Below are 17,892 nucleotides of genomic sequence, written 5' to 3'. Positions count from 1 at the left end.
CCATGCAAAGCTCTGGGACTATGCCCAAAAGACGAATCTTACCTAGGAAAAAGGGAAGCACCCTCTCAGCTAACCCCTCTTCACTTTATTAGCCACCACTTCTCGGGAGACTGAGCTCAGTGCCCCCTCCCCCACCACGCCAGGAGACCAAGAAGCTCAGCCACTGTCGCAAGGGTTGATTAGCGAATACTTCAGCAAGGTTCCACCTCAGGGGAAGCAGTCACCGCTTTCACCAGTCCCTCTGGAGTTATTGCCGCTAGATAAGTACTTAAATGCTACAAACACTGTAAACAGAGGCTAGCCTTCAGCTGGGCCAATACTTCATAGCTCTAGTTTCTGCCCAAAACTACACCAGGAGGACCATTGCAGTACGGAGATCTCTACATTCTTCCACCTTTTCCCAGAACACAAAGTGACACTAACACAGGTAACTGCAACTGAAAGCACAGAAATTAAGGGAGACAACCATCCTCCCTGCTTGGGTGGGCCTTGGGCCGCTGACATCTTGCCAAGCATCCAAAACTCATGTGCGGAAACAGTAACTTCCCAGGTGCATGCAACTGCTTATCCGCCAACGTCCCAGAAGACACCATTGGGCATTCAAATGGGAAGAAACACACCCGAAACCAATCTTACTCAGATGCCCACAAAGAAGACCAGGAGGGAAAGGTTATCAGACCAGGAGCTAGGCAATCTATCCGACCGCTTTCTAGCCATGCTGGAAGCCCAGATCGAAGCATCACTGGCACGAACACTGGCACTTCAAAGAGAGCTCCAAAACAGTTCCATCAGCCCAATTCAGGCAGGGGGACACACATCCACTCCACCAGGCCTTAGCCCCTCCTCAGTTTCACTGGCCTCCTTACACATCAAAGCAAACACAAGGAGATAATGGAGTGCTGAAAGTTTTTAGACACTCACCCCAGTCACAGATTTGGGTAGAATTCATCATCGTTCTTCATCTCACTTCGCCACTCCACTTCAGACCCAGCCATATGCAAATCAGTCTTGACCATGTTCCTCATGGAAACAGTCCAGCCCGAAATGCCAAGCCAGGTCTTCTCTGGATATGCCCCAGAGTATGCCCATGTGTGGGTCCCTTGCTCACTTTGCCACTGTATTCAAGCTAGCCTAACTGATGAGGTCCTAGGATGCTTGTTTCCAGTCCAGGGAAGACCTGGCTTGGCAGTTCGGGCTGGACTGTTCCCAGGAATATTTAAATGTGCCTCGGAGAACTGGGCAAAGGTGTTAACCCCACTCTTCAACCAAGCTTTCCTTACTGTGCAAATTCCAGACTCCTGGAGGGGCTCCGACCTATCCCTGATTTTCAAGAAAGGAGATCTGACAATTCCAACTAATAGCCCTCCTAGACCTAGAGACCAAAGCCTATGCCCGCTCTCTTCTCAAACAGTTAGAGAACTGGGTTGTGGAAAATCACATTTTGCCTTTTTTTCAACAATTGACAACATCACTGCACTTGCCATTCTGAGTCACCTAGCAGCCCAATTAAAGTCAGCCTCCACTCTTTGGCTGTTTTATTGACTACAATGCCGCGTTCGACAAGGAGGACTGCAACACACTTTGGAGAAAACTAAAGACGTGGGGGATAACTCGGTAAATGCTCGAGCCCATCATCTCTCTGTACTCAAATACTTGGGTCTGTGTGAAAACAGGCCCCCACACAGTAACCTCTAAAATCACAACACAACTGATGGTGGCCTGATGCAGGGTTGCGTCCTTGCTCCTCCCCTCTCTTCAATTAATACACAGCTGACCTGGGCACATTTCTAGAGAGCAGTAGCCCGATACCTCCACAACTAGGCCACTCAAATCTGCACATCTTACAGTACATTGACTATACCGTTATAATTGACCATACCAAAGTCTGGGTCAAGCAAGCTCTGAGCAAACTCCAAAATTTCAAGGAAGCGAATTTCCTCACGATCAACCAGGACAATACTAAAGTCTTGATGATTTTTTGCCATTACAAAAGAAAGAAACTTCTAACATGGCGCATGGGTGCCGAAACCATCAAAACAACCACGAAGTATAATTACCTCCAGATCATCAGCCACTTAGTCACCTTTAAAAAGAAAGTAGGGGCCATCACATACAGGGTTACCTGTCTCAATAAGAACTTAAACAGCGTCTCTGCTGCACCTAGATTGAAGGTCATTAAGGCCTCCCGGCACTACACTACGGATAGCAGGCTTTTCGTTTGACCTCCGCCCCCAGCCTAGAACACGCTCCATGCACGGCCTACAAAAGAGTGTTCCAACTGCCCCGAAACATGTGGAGGACCAGACTGTGCTTGGAACTGGGCCTCTCAAGACAAATCCTCACATGTGAGGCTGAATCCCTGGAATTCTATACAAGGGTTGTAAAAACCACCGCAAACTCACTTAAAGCTTGCCTGACAGAGACATTTGAGAGTCCTGGGAACCCCTGGCATCGACAAGTTCAAAAAGCAGTTGCCTGTCTACAAATTGAAGGCTCAGCGTTAAACTCAGATGCTATCCCTTATGCAGCCTGGAAAAGGGTTATCAACTTCACACCTGCTAGACATTCGCTCATTAAAGCCCGCCCGCATCCTGTCTCCCCTGAACAATTCTTAGATATCAGGAAAACCACAACCATACTTCTCAGAAGCAATGTAAATGTAAATGTAGTTGAGCTTATATAGCGCACAGCTACCCGCTGTGGGTTTCCCGGCGCTTGCTTAGGGAACCCGTCCTGGTATTCCCCTGTGAGATAGCAGGGTATCCACAAGGTGAAAGTCAGGCATCCCGCCGCGAGGGGCCGTTGTGGAGATTAAGCAAGCTATTGCCCAGAGTCGCAGAGTGTGAACCCGTGAGTCGAGGAGGCACCGGCGCGAGAATTATCGAGTCCGTGGAATTTTTAGCCCAAGACCCGCCGAGGCGGGGAATTGAACCCTGGTCCAGGACTGATCTCAGCTTCCGGGTCTGCCGCCTCTAACCCCTGAGCCACACTTCTCCATAAATAGACGGGCCCGTAGGGACATCTTATCAATGCCTCTGTTAGGCCTACCAGTGGCCGACTTCAACCCATGGGCCCATATGGGGAAGTGGGGGACCTGCAGACTGTAAGAAAGAATCATGGTTACACCTTTGTGCTGCTGTTCTACGCTTTAAGCCCCCAGGAGGTCTCTCTTGTATCCCATTTACCAAAAGAAGGAAGTTCGTTCTTGCCTGGAGGCTTCATTGCTGTTCTTCTCCCACACTGATACAAAAGCCCTATCGAGGTGCAGCAAATACGGCAAGGAGCTCGCTGACCTACTTTGCCTCCGTCTTGTAGATTCTGTTACCTTCTCTCAGAAACTGATAACAGACTATTACATGGCGAGACCCAGAAACAGGAACTGACACGACATGGGTCTCCCCAGTTAAGCACAACACATTGAGAGGGAAAGCGGAACCCGCATCCAACTTCCCACCACTCTCGATCCCAGTATGTATCTTGCACAGGCCCAGCATGACTTGTTCTTAACCTTCAGGGGCATCAATATCTGCGCTTCGCACTTTAATTGGTCTTTACCTACCTACCCACAATCATTGCTCAGGACGTTGGGTTTTTTGTCACCTATAGCAAGAATGTAAACATGGTTTCCTTTTATTATTATACAATCTTATCTCCATATTTCGACAGTAGTGGTGCTTTATCTTTTTTTTTTTACCGTTTTATTGTAAAATTGTTATGGTTTTAATGAACTAAAACAATAAATTATTTGATTGATTCATTGATACTCTTATTTTTGCAAGCCATTCCCCAGACTACTATTTCATCAGCTGCCCACATGACCTACCTACATCAGCCTATTTTGTTGCCAAAAGTAAAACAATCAGTTTATCTCGGCCGTATTTAAATGGCTTTAACCCCTTGTGTGCCACGCCCTTTCCCCGCCCTGTGCCGGGCGTTGCATTAGCGGGCGGGGTTCATGACGAGCTGGACTCGTCATGGGCACAGCGCAACCGCGGCCCATGACGAGTCCAGCTCGTCATGGGCACAGAAGGGGTTAAAAAAAAGAGCTGTTCACTTTGTTTTACTTAGCATAGTTTCTGGTCTTCAAGAAACCTATTTGCCATTTCCTGAATCTGTATTACACAAAACAAATTTCCAATAAAAAAGAATTAAAAGTCATACCTGTCCACGCTGTCAGCCCCGTTTTTAGGTCTGGCGCCTAGCGTTGCAGTGCGCAGCAGTGCTCGCGTAGCGCGAGACCTCATGTAGGGGGTTCTGAAAGCTAACCACACGCTTGTGCGTGTGGTTTTGCTTTCGCCGGCTGCAATTGGATTTAGCGTGTTTTAAAAAAAAAATAAGGCACGCAATTGGGCAAAGGCGGGCGCATGTCCCGCCTTTGCTCCGCCCATTCCCATCAGTGTCTATTACGCGCAGCAGCGCGCGTTCGCCTCGCTGCCGCGCTCCCTCGCCCCCACTCCTCTGTGGTGCGCGCGCACCACTGGTTTCGATTCCCGTCCCCGCTCCGCTCCTCTGTGGTGCGCGCGCACCACTGGTTTACTTTTAAGTTTACCATGTGTGTTTTTTTAATTGCCTTATGCTGCATTATCATAGTTTATCGCATTTGCAATAATTACAACTATAAATTATTATTCCGATATTGGCCACAAAGAAGCCATGGAATGTACCAAATCCAAAAGCACTGTGATTCTAAAATATTATGTTATTCCCTCAAAAATACGCCCATTTAGAATGATAACTACTTAGCTCCTCTCTGAAAATCACCTTACCCCCAACTCCCCTACATGGGGATTAAAATACTTTAGATTCAAACCTTCATCAGAAGCACTGGCCATTCCCTCTGTTTTGGGGATCGGGCAGGAAAGGGGGACAGAGAAGGAAGGGTGAGTCCTCTTGTTCGGTGTGGTGGCGCTCATGTTCTTTTCGGCCTCTAACATCCGCAGGGATCAGCAAAACACTTGGCTACGCTATAACGTTTTTTTCTCCATAATTTAGTGGGTGTACCCGTCACCAGCCTTGGAATGAATGTGCAAGTCAGATTGGCCGATATTTGCGATTTGAACCTGTAACTCAGTCGTTGGGGCTCGTGCGCTCAGTGTGCTGTGGAAACGGGCTTTACCGCCTAACCCCAACATGTCCACTGCATGAGAGGTCCCGAGACCATGTCCTGTCGCACTTGGCTGGGCAAGCGAAAAACCTGCGGTCGAAAAGGGACTCTTTGGAAAGTGTTTTGACCTGCTGTGGCTCCCCTCCCCCACTCAGCAGGGAGCAGCGGGCCGTCGGTGCGGCACTGCACTCACTTTATATACATTATTCATTGCTGAAGTTCTTGCAAAGTCCCTTCACGGATGTCCGCATTCTGAGGCGAGGGCGTGGCCCAGATGACATCGGGTTTCCCGCCCACCGATCAACCTACTCATCTTCAGTGTGTTTTCTGTAAATGACTCAACATGTTTAGGTAAAGGTCTCTGCTTCACAGGGGCACTAGCTATGGAAACATTCAATACAATGTAACGCTTTTCCTGAAAGCAAAATATTTGGAAGCAAGAATTGCTCTACTTTTTTGATGAGAGCAAGCCGTGCAAGCAAACGTGATTACTTTATTTTTTGTGTGGAGACCCTGTCACTGAAGACATCAGAGCCAACCTTTGCTAAGATAGCGCCCTGGGTGTGGGTGGAGAGAAATTTGGCACCCTTACTGATAGTAGCGAATTGCAGCAGGGGGTCCCTAAATCACCTATAGCTTCGCTACCTCACACAGATCATGGTAATGTTGATGTATGCCGGCAGGGTCAGAGGGTGAAGGGAGGGCAAGAAAGGGGGGGGCTAAAAAGAGGGCACGGAAGGGCGTTAAAGGGGTGTTAAAACATCGGCGCCTTGTGATAATGAAGGCCTAAAACTACATTAAACTGGCGAGTCAGACCGAAAGGAACTGTCAGGGACAAGGCTGGAGCAAGATGAGAAGGGTGATGTTGACATGCGCCCCTCAGAATATCGGCATCCCGGGACTGGGCCTGCCCTGAGTGGAGTGACCCACCTCCGACTGACCGGCTGCACCTCTATCCTTCCTTCTCTCTCTCGCTCTACTCTTTTTACTGCAGCTGTCTCACTACAATTTCGTTTTCGAGCCTCCTCTCAACTGCAATTCGCGCTCTCTTGTCCTTGCACAATGCTTTTTTCTGTATTCCCTCTGCCTCGTCACTAATGCCTTCTATTCTCTCTTCTCCCTCTCTCCTCGCCAGTGTTTCAGCTAATTTTTAGATGGAGCCTGTAGCAGCGCGCATGCAAAAATGCAATGCAATAGCTATTGGTGTTGCATTATTATTAGCAATGACAATATCTCAAACTTTAATAATGCGAGTCCTATTGCATTTCAAATGCTTGTTGTTTGATTGTCGTTATGGCGTCTTAAGAAGAGATAGCATTCTGCATGTATTAATCCAAGTATCATTCTGGATAGGTATAAAAAAAACAACACAGCATTCGTCAGGCGAGATGTGATACCATGCACTAGTCTTTATCTGCCTTCCCTCTTGCAGAATGCCATGTGCTTTAATAGGATCAATGGAACATAAAATCAATATTTACACCGGTTGATTGTTCTAACAGACCACGTCTGTTGCGCCTCTGCATGCGCCTCACACACAAGGTAAAACCACCTCTCCTTCACAGAGGCGGACTTTCTGCACTGCGTGCCAAGACTTCTCTAGGCACAAAAGCGACTCACTGTTTCCTTAATAAGTCCTTCGTGTTTAGCAATAAATGCTCTCTCCCTCTCCAACGCCGCAACCGTCAGTGGTCTGTTAGAACAATCGACTGGTGTAAATATTGATTTTATGTTCCATTGCCCATTCCCTGAAGAGGCCAAGAAGAACATCTAAGGCTTAAACGCGTTGACATCTATTAAAGAGGAGTCTTTAGTAAATTCATAAGGAGTGGTTTAATAACTCTTTGATGACACAATAAGAGCTATAGAAAATAAATCCCTCTGCCTGAAGTGTCAGTCTAGACTACCTCTAAGTATATCACCCAGAATAAAAGGGTGAACACGAGTATCAATTTATATGGTAATTGGCAACGTATAGTTGATTGTATGATTTTTGTATATATCTTTTTCACGTCATTCTGTTTGTAATTACGTTTTGTTCATTGACAAGGTGCCATTGTATATGTGTGTCTTTATCAATAAAATAATATGTGCATGAAGGATAAAAAAACTGGAGAAGGTAATTGAATGTGCTCTACTCAAAAATAAGACTTTATATTAATTCCTCCATACCAACCTCCCTTTGTATATGATAGTGTCTCATACTCAGGTATAGGAGGGTAATTTGGGTATACCCCATGTATATATATATATATTTGCATGTGCTTTAATAGGGACATTTATGTATCACTGTAACCTGACCTCATGTCTACAGATATCCCCCTCGACACTATTCATGAGCACTGCTTTATTTTCTGTTTTAGACGATGGCAAAGGTAATAACCACGGTGTTGAGATTCCCACCTGACCAAACACAGAAGATCTTGGAGAGGGAGGAAACTCGACCACTGGTAAGACTTATGTAGCACTAAAATAAAAGCAACACAATCCTTGCTGTCTTACGCAATACGATTTCATCACATTTAAGCTGGTCATCTACTTTGGTTTTGGATTTGCCTACTTGGCTGGGGTGAGTTGAGTTTTTTCCTTGTGCATATTGTCCCTATATTTTGATCTATACATATAGACACATAGAGGGTGACTGCAGGAAAAATCACCAGCCAGTCGAGTTCCAACTCAGAAGGGCTTTTGTGTGCAAGCAGTGTGTTTACACCCTGAGCACTTCCCCACACTCCAAGCGCGCATTGTGGGTAGGAATTGCCACATATATATATATTTATGATATGTGGAGGGATGAACTTGGTATAAATGGGCCTTCATTATTTTATTAATATGATGCATGTAGACATCACAGTATGCCTGCAATAAAATTATATCACTGCTTTCTTGTAACAGCCCATTACAGGCAAGCAGGGCACAAGTCACAAAACAAGAAGTGGGGGGGGACTAACCTAGTTAATCAGAATGCAAGTGGCATCACGGCGTGTGACATCACAGCGTGCGACTTCACTGCGCGTGACATCGCAGGAAGTGGCATTACAAGAAGTCACATCAGATCTTAAGCCCTCACATATGTGTTTAACATGTGTCTATCATGAGAGCATTGGAGCATATTTCGAGTATACAGGGAAACCCTTCTGATTTAAGCAGAAGATTCACACTTTTGTATGTTACACATAAAACAGTGTTGCCTTTTGTCAGCGTAAACTTCCTCTACCCATAGGGCTTTACAAGAAAAAATAGTGGCACTTTAATTATTTCAACGCCTCCTCTGGTGTAGTAAGCTATATATAAATGCGATTTATTTTGTGTAAATACACGGAAAGACCAACATCTGATATTCTTACAGTGCATGCATATCTTGTAAACAGGGACTGAACAAAGTGAAAAGCTGCCTTCTCTTAAGTATGTGTGAAGTGCTAACAATGTGTGAGCCTTTGTTTCCCCTCTGCTGCATTTGTATCTTGGTGTGAGGCTCCTGACTGCTCCCAGCCAAGAGACTGAACTAAAGGAGGCCTGATGACCCCTCAGATTCGGCCTTTGTTATGGGCCCTGCAGGAGTCTAAAATAAGGAAGCCCCATCCCGTCCCCGCCGGCACGATCTAAAGCAGATAACAACGTGCAGGCGCTGCTGAAAGTGTCCCGGTGTTTGGAAATTACACCGGAACGAGTTTGGTACATTTGTCAGTGGGGCCCAACTTCTTGGCAGAAAATAGTGGGCGGACGCCATCCACCCACGTGTACCCCCGACTCGTGCCCTGCAGGCAAGTAGTGACACGTGCCACAAGTGTGTTACCCTCTGCTGTAACCGCAGACTTCCTCCTTCCTCCTTCCTCTGCGACCTCACCCTAGATGAGTCCCTTCTTCGCGTATCCATTTGGAGTGAGCCAATGTGCATGCTGGCTCTGGCCTAGCGCCGCGCCTCTCAACGAGAGGGGGGATCTCCTGGAAGAGAGGAGACGCTCACGCCGTCCCACCCACCTGCCTTCTGCAGTTTCCAGTCTTAGGAGCGGCTGCGCATGCCGGTGCCGTTCAGAAAAAAAAGAAAAGCAACATTCCTGGCCTCTTTAACATGACACGAAACATGTGCAATTGTCCAGTTAGTTGGACACACACTGTATAAACACAGGCCACAAGTCTGAATCCCGGCTAACTCAGTTTTACACATTTCGGCGATCTGTAACTTGTTACGTTAAATTGAAAAACGCATGTTTTTAACAACGCTTAGAAACGGTAGTGGGGTTTTGTAAAAACGCTATATGGAAACAAATGAATATTATTATTAAAGCACTGCACAAGGCCCTCAGTAATGACAAAGTTCAAAAGAAGGGGATTTATACCCCCAATTGTACTTTTTAAAACATATTGATAGACACCTTGGCTATTCATGTCCTTAAAAAGGCACTCTGTTTTCAGCATCATGCCTCAATATGGTTATGGGACTGCTTGCAGTATTCTTACTGTGCTCAGATGGGGTACACTAGAGTGCTTCGGGGGATGCATTATGGGTGATTTCATTTTGCCTCAAGAGGGCTGTGTTTACGTTGGCTTGGAAAATGCCTTTTGTATTGTCCAAAGATACAGATGACTATCTAAAGAAAAATTATAAAATTGTAGACTGCAAAAAGTTGCCACTTTATGATAATGTTAAATAGCTGAGATTTTGTTTTCAAAATTAAAGTGCCTGAAATGACGGACTTTGCAGTAGAAGAGTATTTGGTAATGTTAAATCTCCCTCACAAAATGCATATCCCAAGATTATTTCTCAGGCAGAGATTGTAGTTGTCCTGTGTTGGACTGCTGTGTGATGCCGCACTTCACAGGAAAACACAAATGTCATAGGTGGAAAGTCTTTGGCTGTAGCTTTACTATTTTTTGTCACTCAAGAAACCACTGAATTAGTTTTAGTTTTCACAGGGTATAAGGCAATATGCATTCATCGATTTATAAAGAGCAATGTGTCAGATATTTGATAACTCCATACACACGCACACAGTGGCTGGAAGTGCACAAGTGAAAATATTGTCTGGCATACCGTGACTGGTTATTTTCTTTTGCTCATCTGGTCTGCCATAATCTGTTTTGATATCTCCAGCAGAGTTGTAGACTTGTTTCTCCAATTCCATGTCTCCAACAATCTGTCCATGGGCTATTCTGGTCTTTTCTGTATATTACTCTTTACTAACGCCGACCAAATAAAGTTTTATGTTTTGAAGTTCACTGATTTAGAGAAACAGCAAGTAACACCATTAACCTTTACAGTAAGCAGTTCTAATATTAAATGTAAATCTGTCAGGAGTACATTTTCGGAATAAAACAAAATATGAATTTGATGCAAAACATAACAATTGATTCCATGCTTTGGCCAGACGACCTAAACTATTGAAATAACTGAAACAGAGTCTGGCATTTTGGTTGGAATGTGAAATTCACGTTCTATTTGGAATGTACTTTGGGTTGCTCCCATTTGTACTCAGCGAATAGACACTACTGTAGCTCTGTTGTGTAACACTGGGCACAGAAAGTAAGATATGTGAAGAATAATCTGAAATAAAAAAAATCGTCCCCCCTGGCTTTCGACCTTCTAGGATGTGCTCAGGCTTTTACCACAGTGTGTTGCCGCCTTACCCCCTTCTTTACACTTCAGTTCGCTCACTCCTCTGTGAAGCTGCTGCAGGTTATCTGCGGATCTTGAGAGTCTCAGAGGAGCACTCTGTAACTCGGCACATTCCATTTATTTCTAGAGTCACTATTTTTCTTGCTGTTTCATCAACTCCCTTCCAGTGCACTGTGCAGAACTCCCAAGGAGCCCTTACGTAAGCTTGAGGACCAGCTTCATGGCTCCTTCTGACAGACGACTACATAAAATGTCTGCCAGACAGCACGAAGAGTTAAACTCTCCTGGGAGTCTTCTGAAAGAGAATGGCTTCCAAACCATCAACTTAAGAACATAAAACACAACTACTAAGCGGTTCACTAACTACTTGTTTGTCCTCTGTCATTATCTTTCCTGGAATTGTAGCTACTTTGATGTTTACTAACCCTTTGATGTGCTGTCTGCCGTGGATAAATACAGTTAAAAAGCAGCTCCTGGGATTAGCTTGGACTACTCCACTCCCTGCTTAAGAGCGCGCTTAGATGGAGGCTTCCTACATAAAGAGGATGATGGCCGGTCACAGAAGAAGAGAGATGCAATTTTTCATTGGTTTGGCCTAACGTGTAAAATATGTGGTTACAAACTGGCAGGTTCTTAGTTACATTAGCACAACAAACCAATCTGAAAATGTATTGTAAATTGATTATTTTCTTTTGTGTTGAGATTTTATAGTTGCTCTTGCACTGCATATTACCTCATTTTTATGTAACCTGCAAAAGAGTGAGAGCATAGGAGTAATGTAAAGTACGTTTAGAGGCTATTCTGGCATAGCAAAAGGTGTAAACAACATTAGAACATCTAGCTTCACTATCAAAGGGAGATTTGAGGGTAAGTATATGGTTATATTACATCATTTTATTCAGTGCCTATTTGTGCTTGCTAGGTAGAGACCAGATAACTGATATCAGCTCAAACATCGTGCAAGCAGATTCCACCCCTTTCCAATACACTGCCTCCCCCATACCTTTGTAGGGTTTTTGCATTGTCCATGTTCGCCTTTTTAATGGCCCCTTAGTGCTTTGGCCTACAGACGTCTGTGCCTTCTGTTGGTTGACTGCCCATGGAAGGTCATCTATGGTGGCTGTTTCTGGACAACCCATGTCCAATAGTGTGAGAGTGAATGTATGTTGGGTTTTCCATGCATCTGTTTTCTGAACTGGACAATTTTCCTGGCTTAATAATAGATCAAAAAAATCTGCAATGTGTCGGCCTGAGATATGGTAATATTCCAAATGGCAAAAGAGCTGCAGAGGAAAGAAATATAGTGCATGTAAGAAATCTTGTGCAAGGCAAGTAACTTCCTGCTTTGTGGAGGTTTTTGCCTTTGGCTACACTAGATTTTAAAAACAATATTGCACACCTTTATGGATACAGGGGAGTAGCACGTGGGGTTGTTTGGACTGCTTGAGCTTTATTTGACATATTTAGGAAATGATGGAATCAGTAGTCTGGCCTCTCCCATCAGGTAGTTTTCAGATCTGTTTGCAGTTGGAAATAGTCTGTATTTACCTATGTAGACAAGTAACTAGTCACCTTAACCCAGCCAGTAAAATGTCATGCCTCTACAGCCGTAGATATGCCCAGCTCCTATTATATTAAAGACTTTTATTGAGGACATGTTAAATGCCAATATATATCACTGTTACCTAAGGTACTTTGGTCCCATTATGAAAAGAAAGGGCTCTACATAATCAAATGGAGAAAGTCCTCTTGTCTCGGCTAAAGAATTAACAGTGGACCAGCTCACTCGAAAAGTACATGTAACAAGAAATATAAATGCACTAATTCCATGAGCTTCGTGTTTATTTATCTGTGGTAATTAAGTACCGTAGTGGCAATCATGTTCTCATTAATTTTGTGCACTAAGCTGTTTTCTTCCTGGCTTTGTAGTTCACCCCACCTCACAGTGGTATCTTCTGAATATGCCATCAGTCTGTGCTTAGGTAGCATGTGGGTGAGTGAAGATTAATACATACTGCATGTTTTGGCATGTTATTAATCTTTTAATTTTACTAATTTCTTCTTGCACCATTGCTCATTTTCATTTGCTACATTATGCTTCATACTGCAAGCTTGTTTAATTTATACTGTGAATGTATTTTGTTTTCTTGCAATAAACCTATGGGATTCCATTCAATATTATGGGAAGCTAAATTAAAAAGAAAATCACTTATTTGATTTGAATTGGTGTTTGGTCCATACCATTAATGTGACTGCTGATGAACAGCATCTTATTGGTTGTCGATGTCCATACGTCACTTTAGTTGTTTGTTTGATAGTAGTAGTTACGCAACCTGTATGAACTATCCATTGGACTGGGACTGAGCAATATCTTGGCAAGAAGACTCGGTATTTCACCATATTTTGATGGCAAGGGATATTATTTTTCATTTTAGAGCATCTGCTTCACAAGTGCAGTGCACTTTTACAATGCGAAGGCATTGCAGCATTCAGCGGAGAAATAGCATGGTTATAGTTTACACAGCGCTTAAAAGCTATTTTTGATGGTGAAGAAACTACAATGACCTTATAAAGACATTCAATCAGTTGAGCATATATTGTGAAATTATTTGCTATATTTTTAAAACCAACTATGGAAAATACATACACAAACTAGTAAATAATAGGTTACTTTGCAGGAAAGAACCATGCATCTGTTATTTGAAGAACCCTACACTGCAAGGTTGCAATCTCAGATATACATTTATATTTGTATTGCCTAATCATTTTCTCTTGATATTGTTACAATAAGTTATAACATTTAAAAGCCTTTAAAACAAACATCCCGACTCTGGCAGAGTAGTGATGGCTGTACCTTTGGCTCCAAGTTCCTCACATGCTGCACTCTTAATGGTTGGAACACCAGTATCGTGCATGGTGCTTAGGGCATGTCAGAGCAGCCGTACCCTGTGTTTTAACGAGTACACAATACACTGTCAGCCTTTTCGCTTTAAAGTGTTTCAAGGGATAAAAGCCCCTTATTTCACTGACACAGTTTGTAATTGAACCATGGACATTACAGATTAACCTCAGTTTAATATGTTCACCTACTTGTCGTGTGAACTTAAGTAACACCTTGCTGGTAGGTGCTCTTCAGCCCACACTTGCTCTTCCCATGACTGTATTACATTAGATTGTCACACCTCACACAAGACTATTTCATCAATAATTCCCCCAGTCCTCCGCATCTTAAAAAAAGACTTTTGTATCAAAGCCAGAATCCAATTCAAAATATGATGCGTAGCAGTCCTTCAAGATTAACCGCCCCGTCTGGTGAATGCACTCTGTCGGGCAGAGATAGAGGCCTGAAATGCAGGCACTGCTTGTCTGGGCAGATAGATCTGATCTAACCGGGCATGCCCATTTATGTATCGGTGTTATCCTGTGGTTACCCACAGTCATCTTTGTCTTGTAGTGTGCTGCCACGCTTCCCAAGACACCGTGCAGCAAGTGTCTTCTATAGACCTGTTTAACCCTTGCGTCTAAGTGATCCCTGTGTTTGAGTTACCAGTACTGGAAAGATTGATTCCAGTTCGTACTGGCGGAGACTAAAAAAGTCCCGCGTTAGCATTGGTCTAAGTATTCCAGTACAGCCGTTTGGCAAAGAATGTGTATTGCTCACAGAGCAAGCGATGGGATTGGACCACTTGTCCTTCAGCAAAAACTACATTCCTGTTGCCAAGCTAGATCTCTCCACTCGGTGCTGGCTCCATGACGAAATATACAGCGGTTCTCAAAGCCTCAAACTGGCGAGTCTCTCTCACCACGCTGAGACCCACACATTGGCACTCAGTGCCTTATTAAATAAAAGGTCACGACAAACACATAACATTTCAAATAGCAGCAAAGACATGGCTCTGCCCATGATCTTATCAACATAAGAGTGGCTTACATAAACTGTAAGTATGCACAACTGCGATTTTCTCACACTCCCCGCCAAACTTCATATATATATGCGGTGTGCTGTACCATGGATGGAACATATCTTTGAAACATCGCACCTCTACCATGATCCCCAACATAGAACATACTGGAACAAGCAAACACCCTTCCAACCACACGCCTGCAGTAGAGTGCCCAAAACCAATGGCAATCAGAGTGCTTGTCGGGCTTGTTAGGGGTATAAAATGATATACACATGCTCCAGTACAAGAAGTAGAGAGATACAAAAGTGCATGTTGCTCTTGCTAAGCAGTATGCTTTTCACTCTTGTGTATGTCGATTTCTACAGAATTGGACCTTCCTAACATGCAGGTGTCTGTGTACCCAAGGAGGACCTACTGTCCAGGGAACCAACGTGATGCGAGAGCTCCTAGTTAGGCTTTAGCTTGGACATCTACCAGGGTATATCTAGAGCAGAGTTGTCCAGTGTTGGTCTAACAGGGCCGGATCCACGCCAGATTGGCCGGATGTCTGCTTAAAATAAGTTTAATATATAATTAGCTGTATGGAGTTCAATTACTCTGCTGATGGTTATCCTGAAACTACTTTGCTGTAGAGAAACAGCTTAGTAAAGAGGTTCTTCCTTTCAGAGACAAGCTCGCCCCAGAAAAGAGTGCGACAATAGAAATGCATGACATGAAACTTGATTTAGAAACCAGTGCACAGTGACGCGTCTGCATGACGCGCTAGTTGTTCAGATAGTAAGCACTTTTGTAAGGTGTGTTGTTCAAGGAAGACGGCTGAGCGATTCGTGTATTCAAGTTCTTGTTTATTGCGGAAGAAGTCAGTTCAATACAAGCGCCCCATCGGTCTGTACCTTCTTTATCCAATCTCTCCAACCGTCCTTCCACTCGAATCCAGCATTCATCACCCCGTCACAGAATCCCCTCGAGCTCACCACACATAACCGAACACATTCATACAATGGCTTGCAAGCCAAGATGTAACACATCTCCTTCCTTCAAAACAATACTAAATGCACAACTATTTACACTATTAAACAAAAACTAACTAATGACACGAATGAAAGAAAACTCATAAAAAAAAATATAAAGCTAAAATGATATTGATAGCTTTCGTTGCAATGACCAAACTGCTCAGACTAAAAACATATTGCTTGAATCAATACTAAATATGACATCAACCTAGTTAAGAACACATATAATCTTTTTGCCACAAAGGTTTATGAATGATTCGTCCAGATAATCTCCTATGACCAGCTTGATGTGCAACAGATGACTTATCCTCAACCTTATCATTAGTGGGAACCAAATTGGGAATACCCTGCTTTGAAGAATAGACACTGTCCTCCCTATTAGTCCATACTCTAGATTCAAGCTTATTACATAGCGTCACTTTCCTGAGATTCCACCATCTTCCATCACTTAACTTAACACAATTTTCTCTAGTTTCCAAAACCTCCTTGGGTTTAGACCAACTGGACAATCCCGTTCTGGGCAGAACCTCAAGAGAAGTTCTCACCCAATCTCCTACTCTGATTGATCTCATTTGCCCTTTAATTTTACTATTATGTCTCAAAGCATATTTGTATTGATAATCTTCAACTCTTTGCCTTATAGTTTCCTTAGGAACTTCCCTTACACTTTCCTTATGCATCCAAGCAGGAGTGATTTTGCTGCATGCTAATCTTCCTTTGAGAAGGCTGAAAGGAGTCTCCCTAGTAGCTGAATGAGGAGTGTTGCGGTAGTTCCACAACATTCTCTTAACCGATACCCTGCAATCCTCTCCCCCTGTTTCAGCCAACTGTATACACTCCTTCAATACCCTGTTAAATCTTTCTACCATCCCGTTACTCCTAGGGTTGTACACTGCAGTAGTAATATGTTTAATTCCATGAACCTTCATATATTCTTGAATTCATTGGCTAGAAATTGTGGACCATTGTCTGTAGTAATGCTTTCCGGATAACCCTCTCTGTGAAAAATTTCCTCGCAAAAACTTATGACATTAGATGCTTTAATTTCCCTAACAAAAGCAACTTCAGGCCATTTGCTATAATAATCCATCAATACCAATGCAAATTTGCCTGTTATATAACCCGTACTGAACGGACCACAAATTTCCATTGCTAGCTTTTGCCACGGTTTATCCGGAAATACAGTAGGTGCAATAGTGGTGTCTTGTGATATGTGAGATTTGTCACTACACATGCAAGCTACACAGTTCCTTACAAATCTGTCAATGTCCTTATCAATTCCAGGCCACCAAAAATCACATCTTGCCCTCTTTTTCATGCTGGACATACCAGGGTGTCCTTCATGTAAAAGTTCCAACAATCTATGGCGCAAACTCTCAGGCACCACCAATTTATCAGTTCTTCTTACTATGCCCGTTGACGATTCCACAAATAATTCCGACCAAACCATTTTGTAATCAGGTAACTCCATGTTGTCCAAACCCTGATGGTTATAATTCTTACCTAAACATGATACAATTCGTTGTAAAGCCGGGTCTGTTAAGGTTGCCTGTTGCCATTCTTCTAAATTGATTGCACCATTGCACACTTCCTCAACCGAAGCTATCAAATAATCATCATCTAGGTCCATAAAAGGAAAATCCTCCTCGGAAACTATTGGAAGAGGTAACCGTGATAAGCAGTCCGCATTAACATTTTTAAGGCCAGGTACATATACTGCTTGAAAGTCGTATTCTTGAAGTTTGTACAACCACTTCACAATTCTGGGGGTGGCCTTCCCTGCTCCTTTGGTCGTGCATATATCTATTAAGGGCTTGTGATCAGTCCTTAGTTCAAATTGTGTACCCCAAACATATGCTCTGAAATGGTTTATGCCCCCAAAACACGCAAGGGCTTCTTTTTCAATTACGGAGTAAGTTGCTTCTGCACCTTTTAAGGTGCGGGAAGCAAATGCAACTACCCACTCCTTGGTACCATCTTTCTGCATTAGAACAGCACCCAACCCATAAGAACTGGCGTCTACCACAATGATGGATTTGTTGTGGGGATCATATGGTTTAAGGGCTACAGCTTGACTGATGTCATTTTTAAGGTTGTCAAAAGCTAGTTGACAATCTGAACTCCACTCAAAGTTTACACCCTTCTTCATTAACAGCCTCAAACAATGCACTTTAGATGCAAAATTATTTACAAATTTAGAATAATACTCTATTAAACCCAAAAATGAGCGCAGTTGTTCTTTATCCACAGGAG

The 17,892-nt window shown here is 43.5% G+C and overlaps 1 protein-coding gene across 4 annotated transcripts in view; it reads left to right on the top strand.

Annotated features, from left to right (window-relative positions):
• The window catches only part of GOLGA4 (golgin A4), an 840,043-nt gene that overhangs the window by 780,902 nt on the left and 41,249 nt on the right, over positions 1-17,892 (top strand). For 2 of the 4 annotated variants that reach the window (XM_085607535.1, XM_085607533.1), the window contains 2 exons: positions 7,468-7,554; positions 12,651-12,714. In XM_085607535.1, the coding sequence (XP_085463661.1) occupies positions 7,468-7,554; positions 12,651-12,680 (117 nt within the window). In that variant the 3' untranslated portion in view covers positions 12,681-12,714. The remainder of the gene's footprint in view (positions 1-7,467; positions 7,555-12,650; positions 12,715-17,892) is intronic. The other 2 variants (XM_085607536.1, XM_085607534.1) reach the window with 1 other exon arrangement.

Source organism: Triturus cristatus, chromosome 5_2, assembly GCF_964204655.1.
Source record: "Triturus cristatus chromosome 5_2, aTriCri1.1, whole genome shotgun sequence".
Lineage (NCBI taxonomy): Eukaryota > Metazoa > Chordata > Amphibia > Caudata > Salamandridae > Triturus > Triturus cristatus.
The sequence above is the reverse complement of the archived record's forward strand: the minus strand, read 5'-3'. Positions and strand labels throughout refer to the sequence as shown.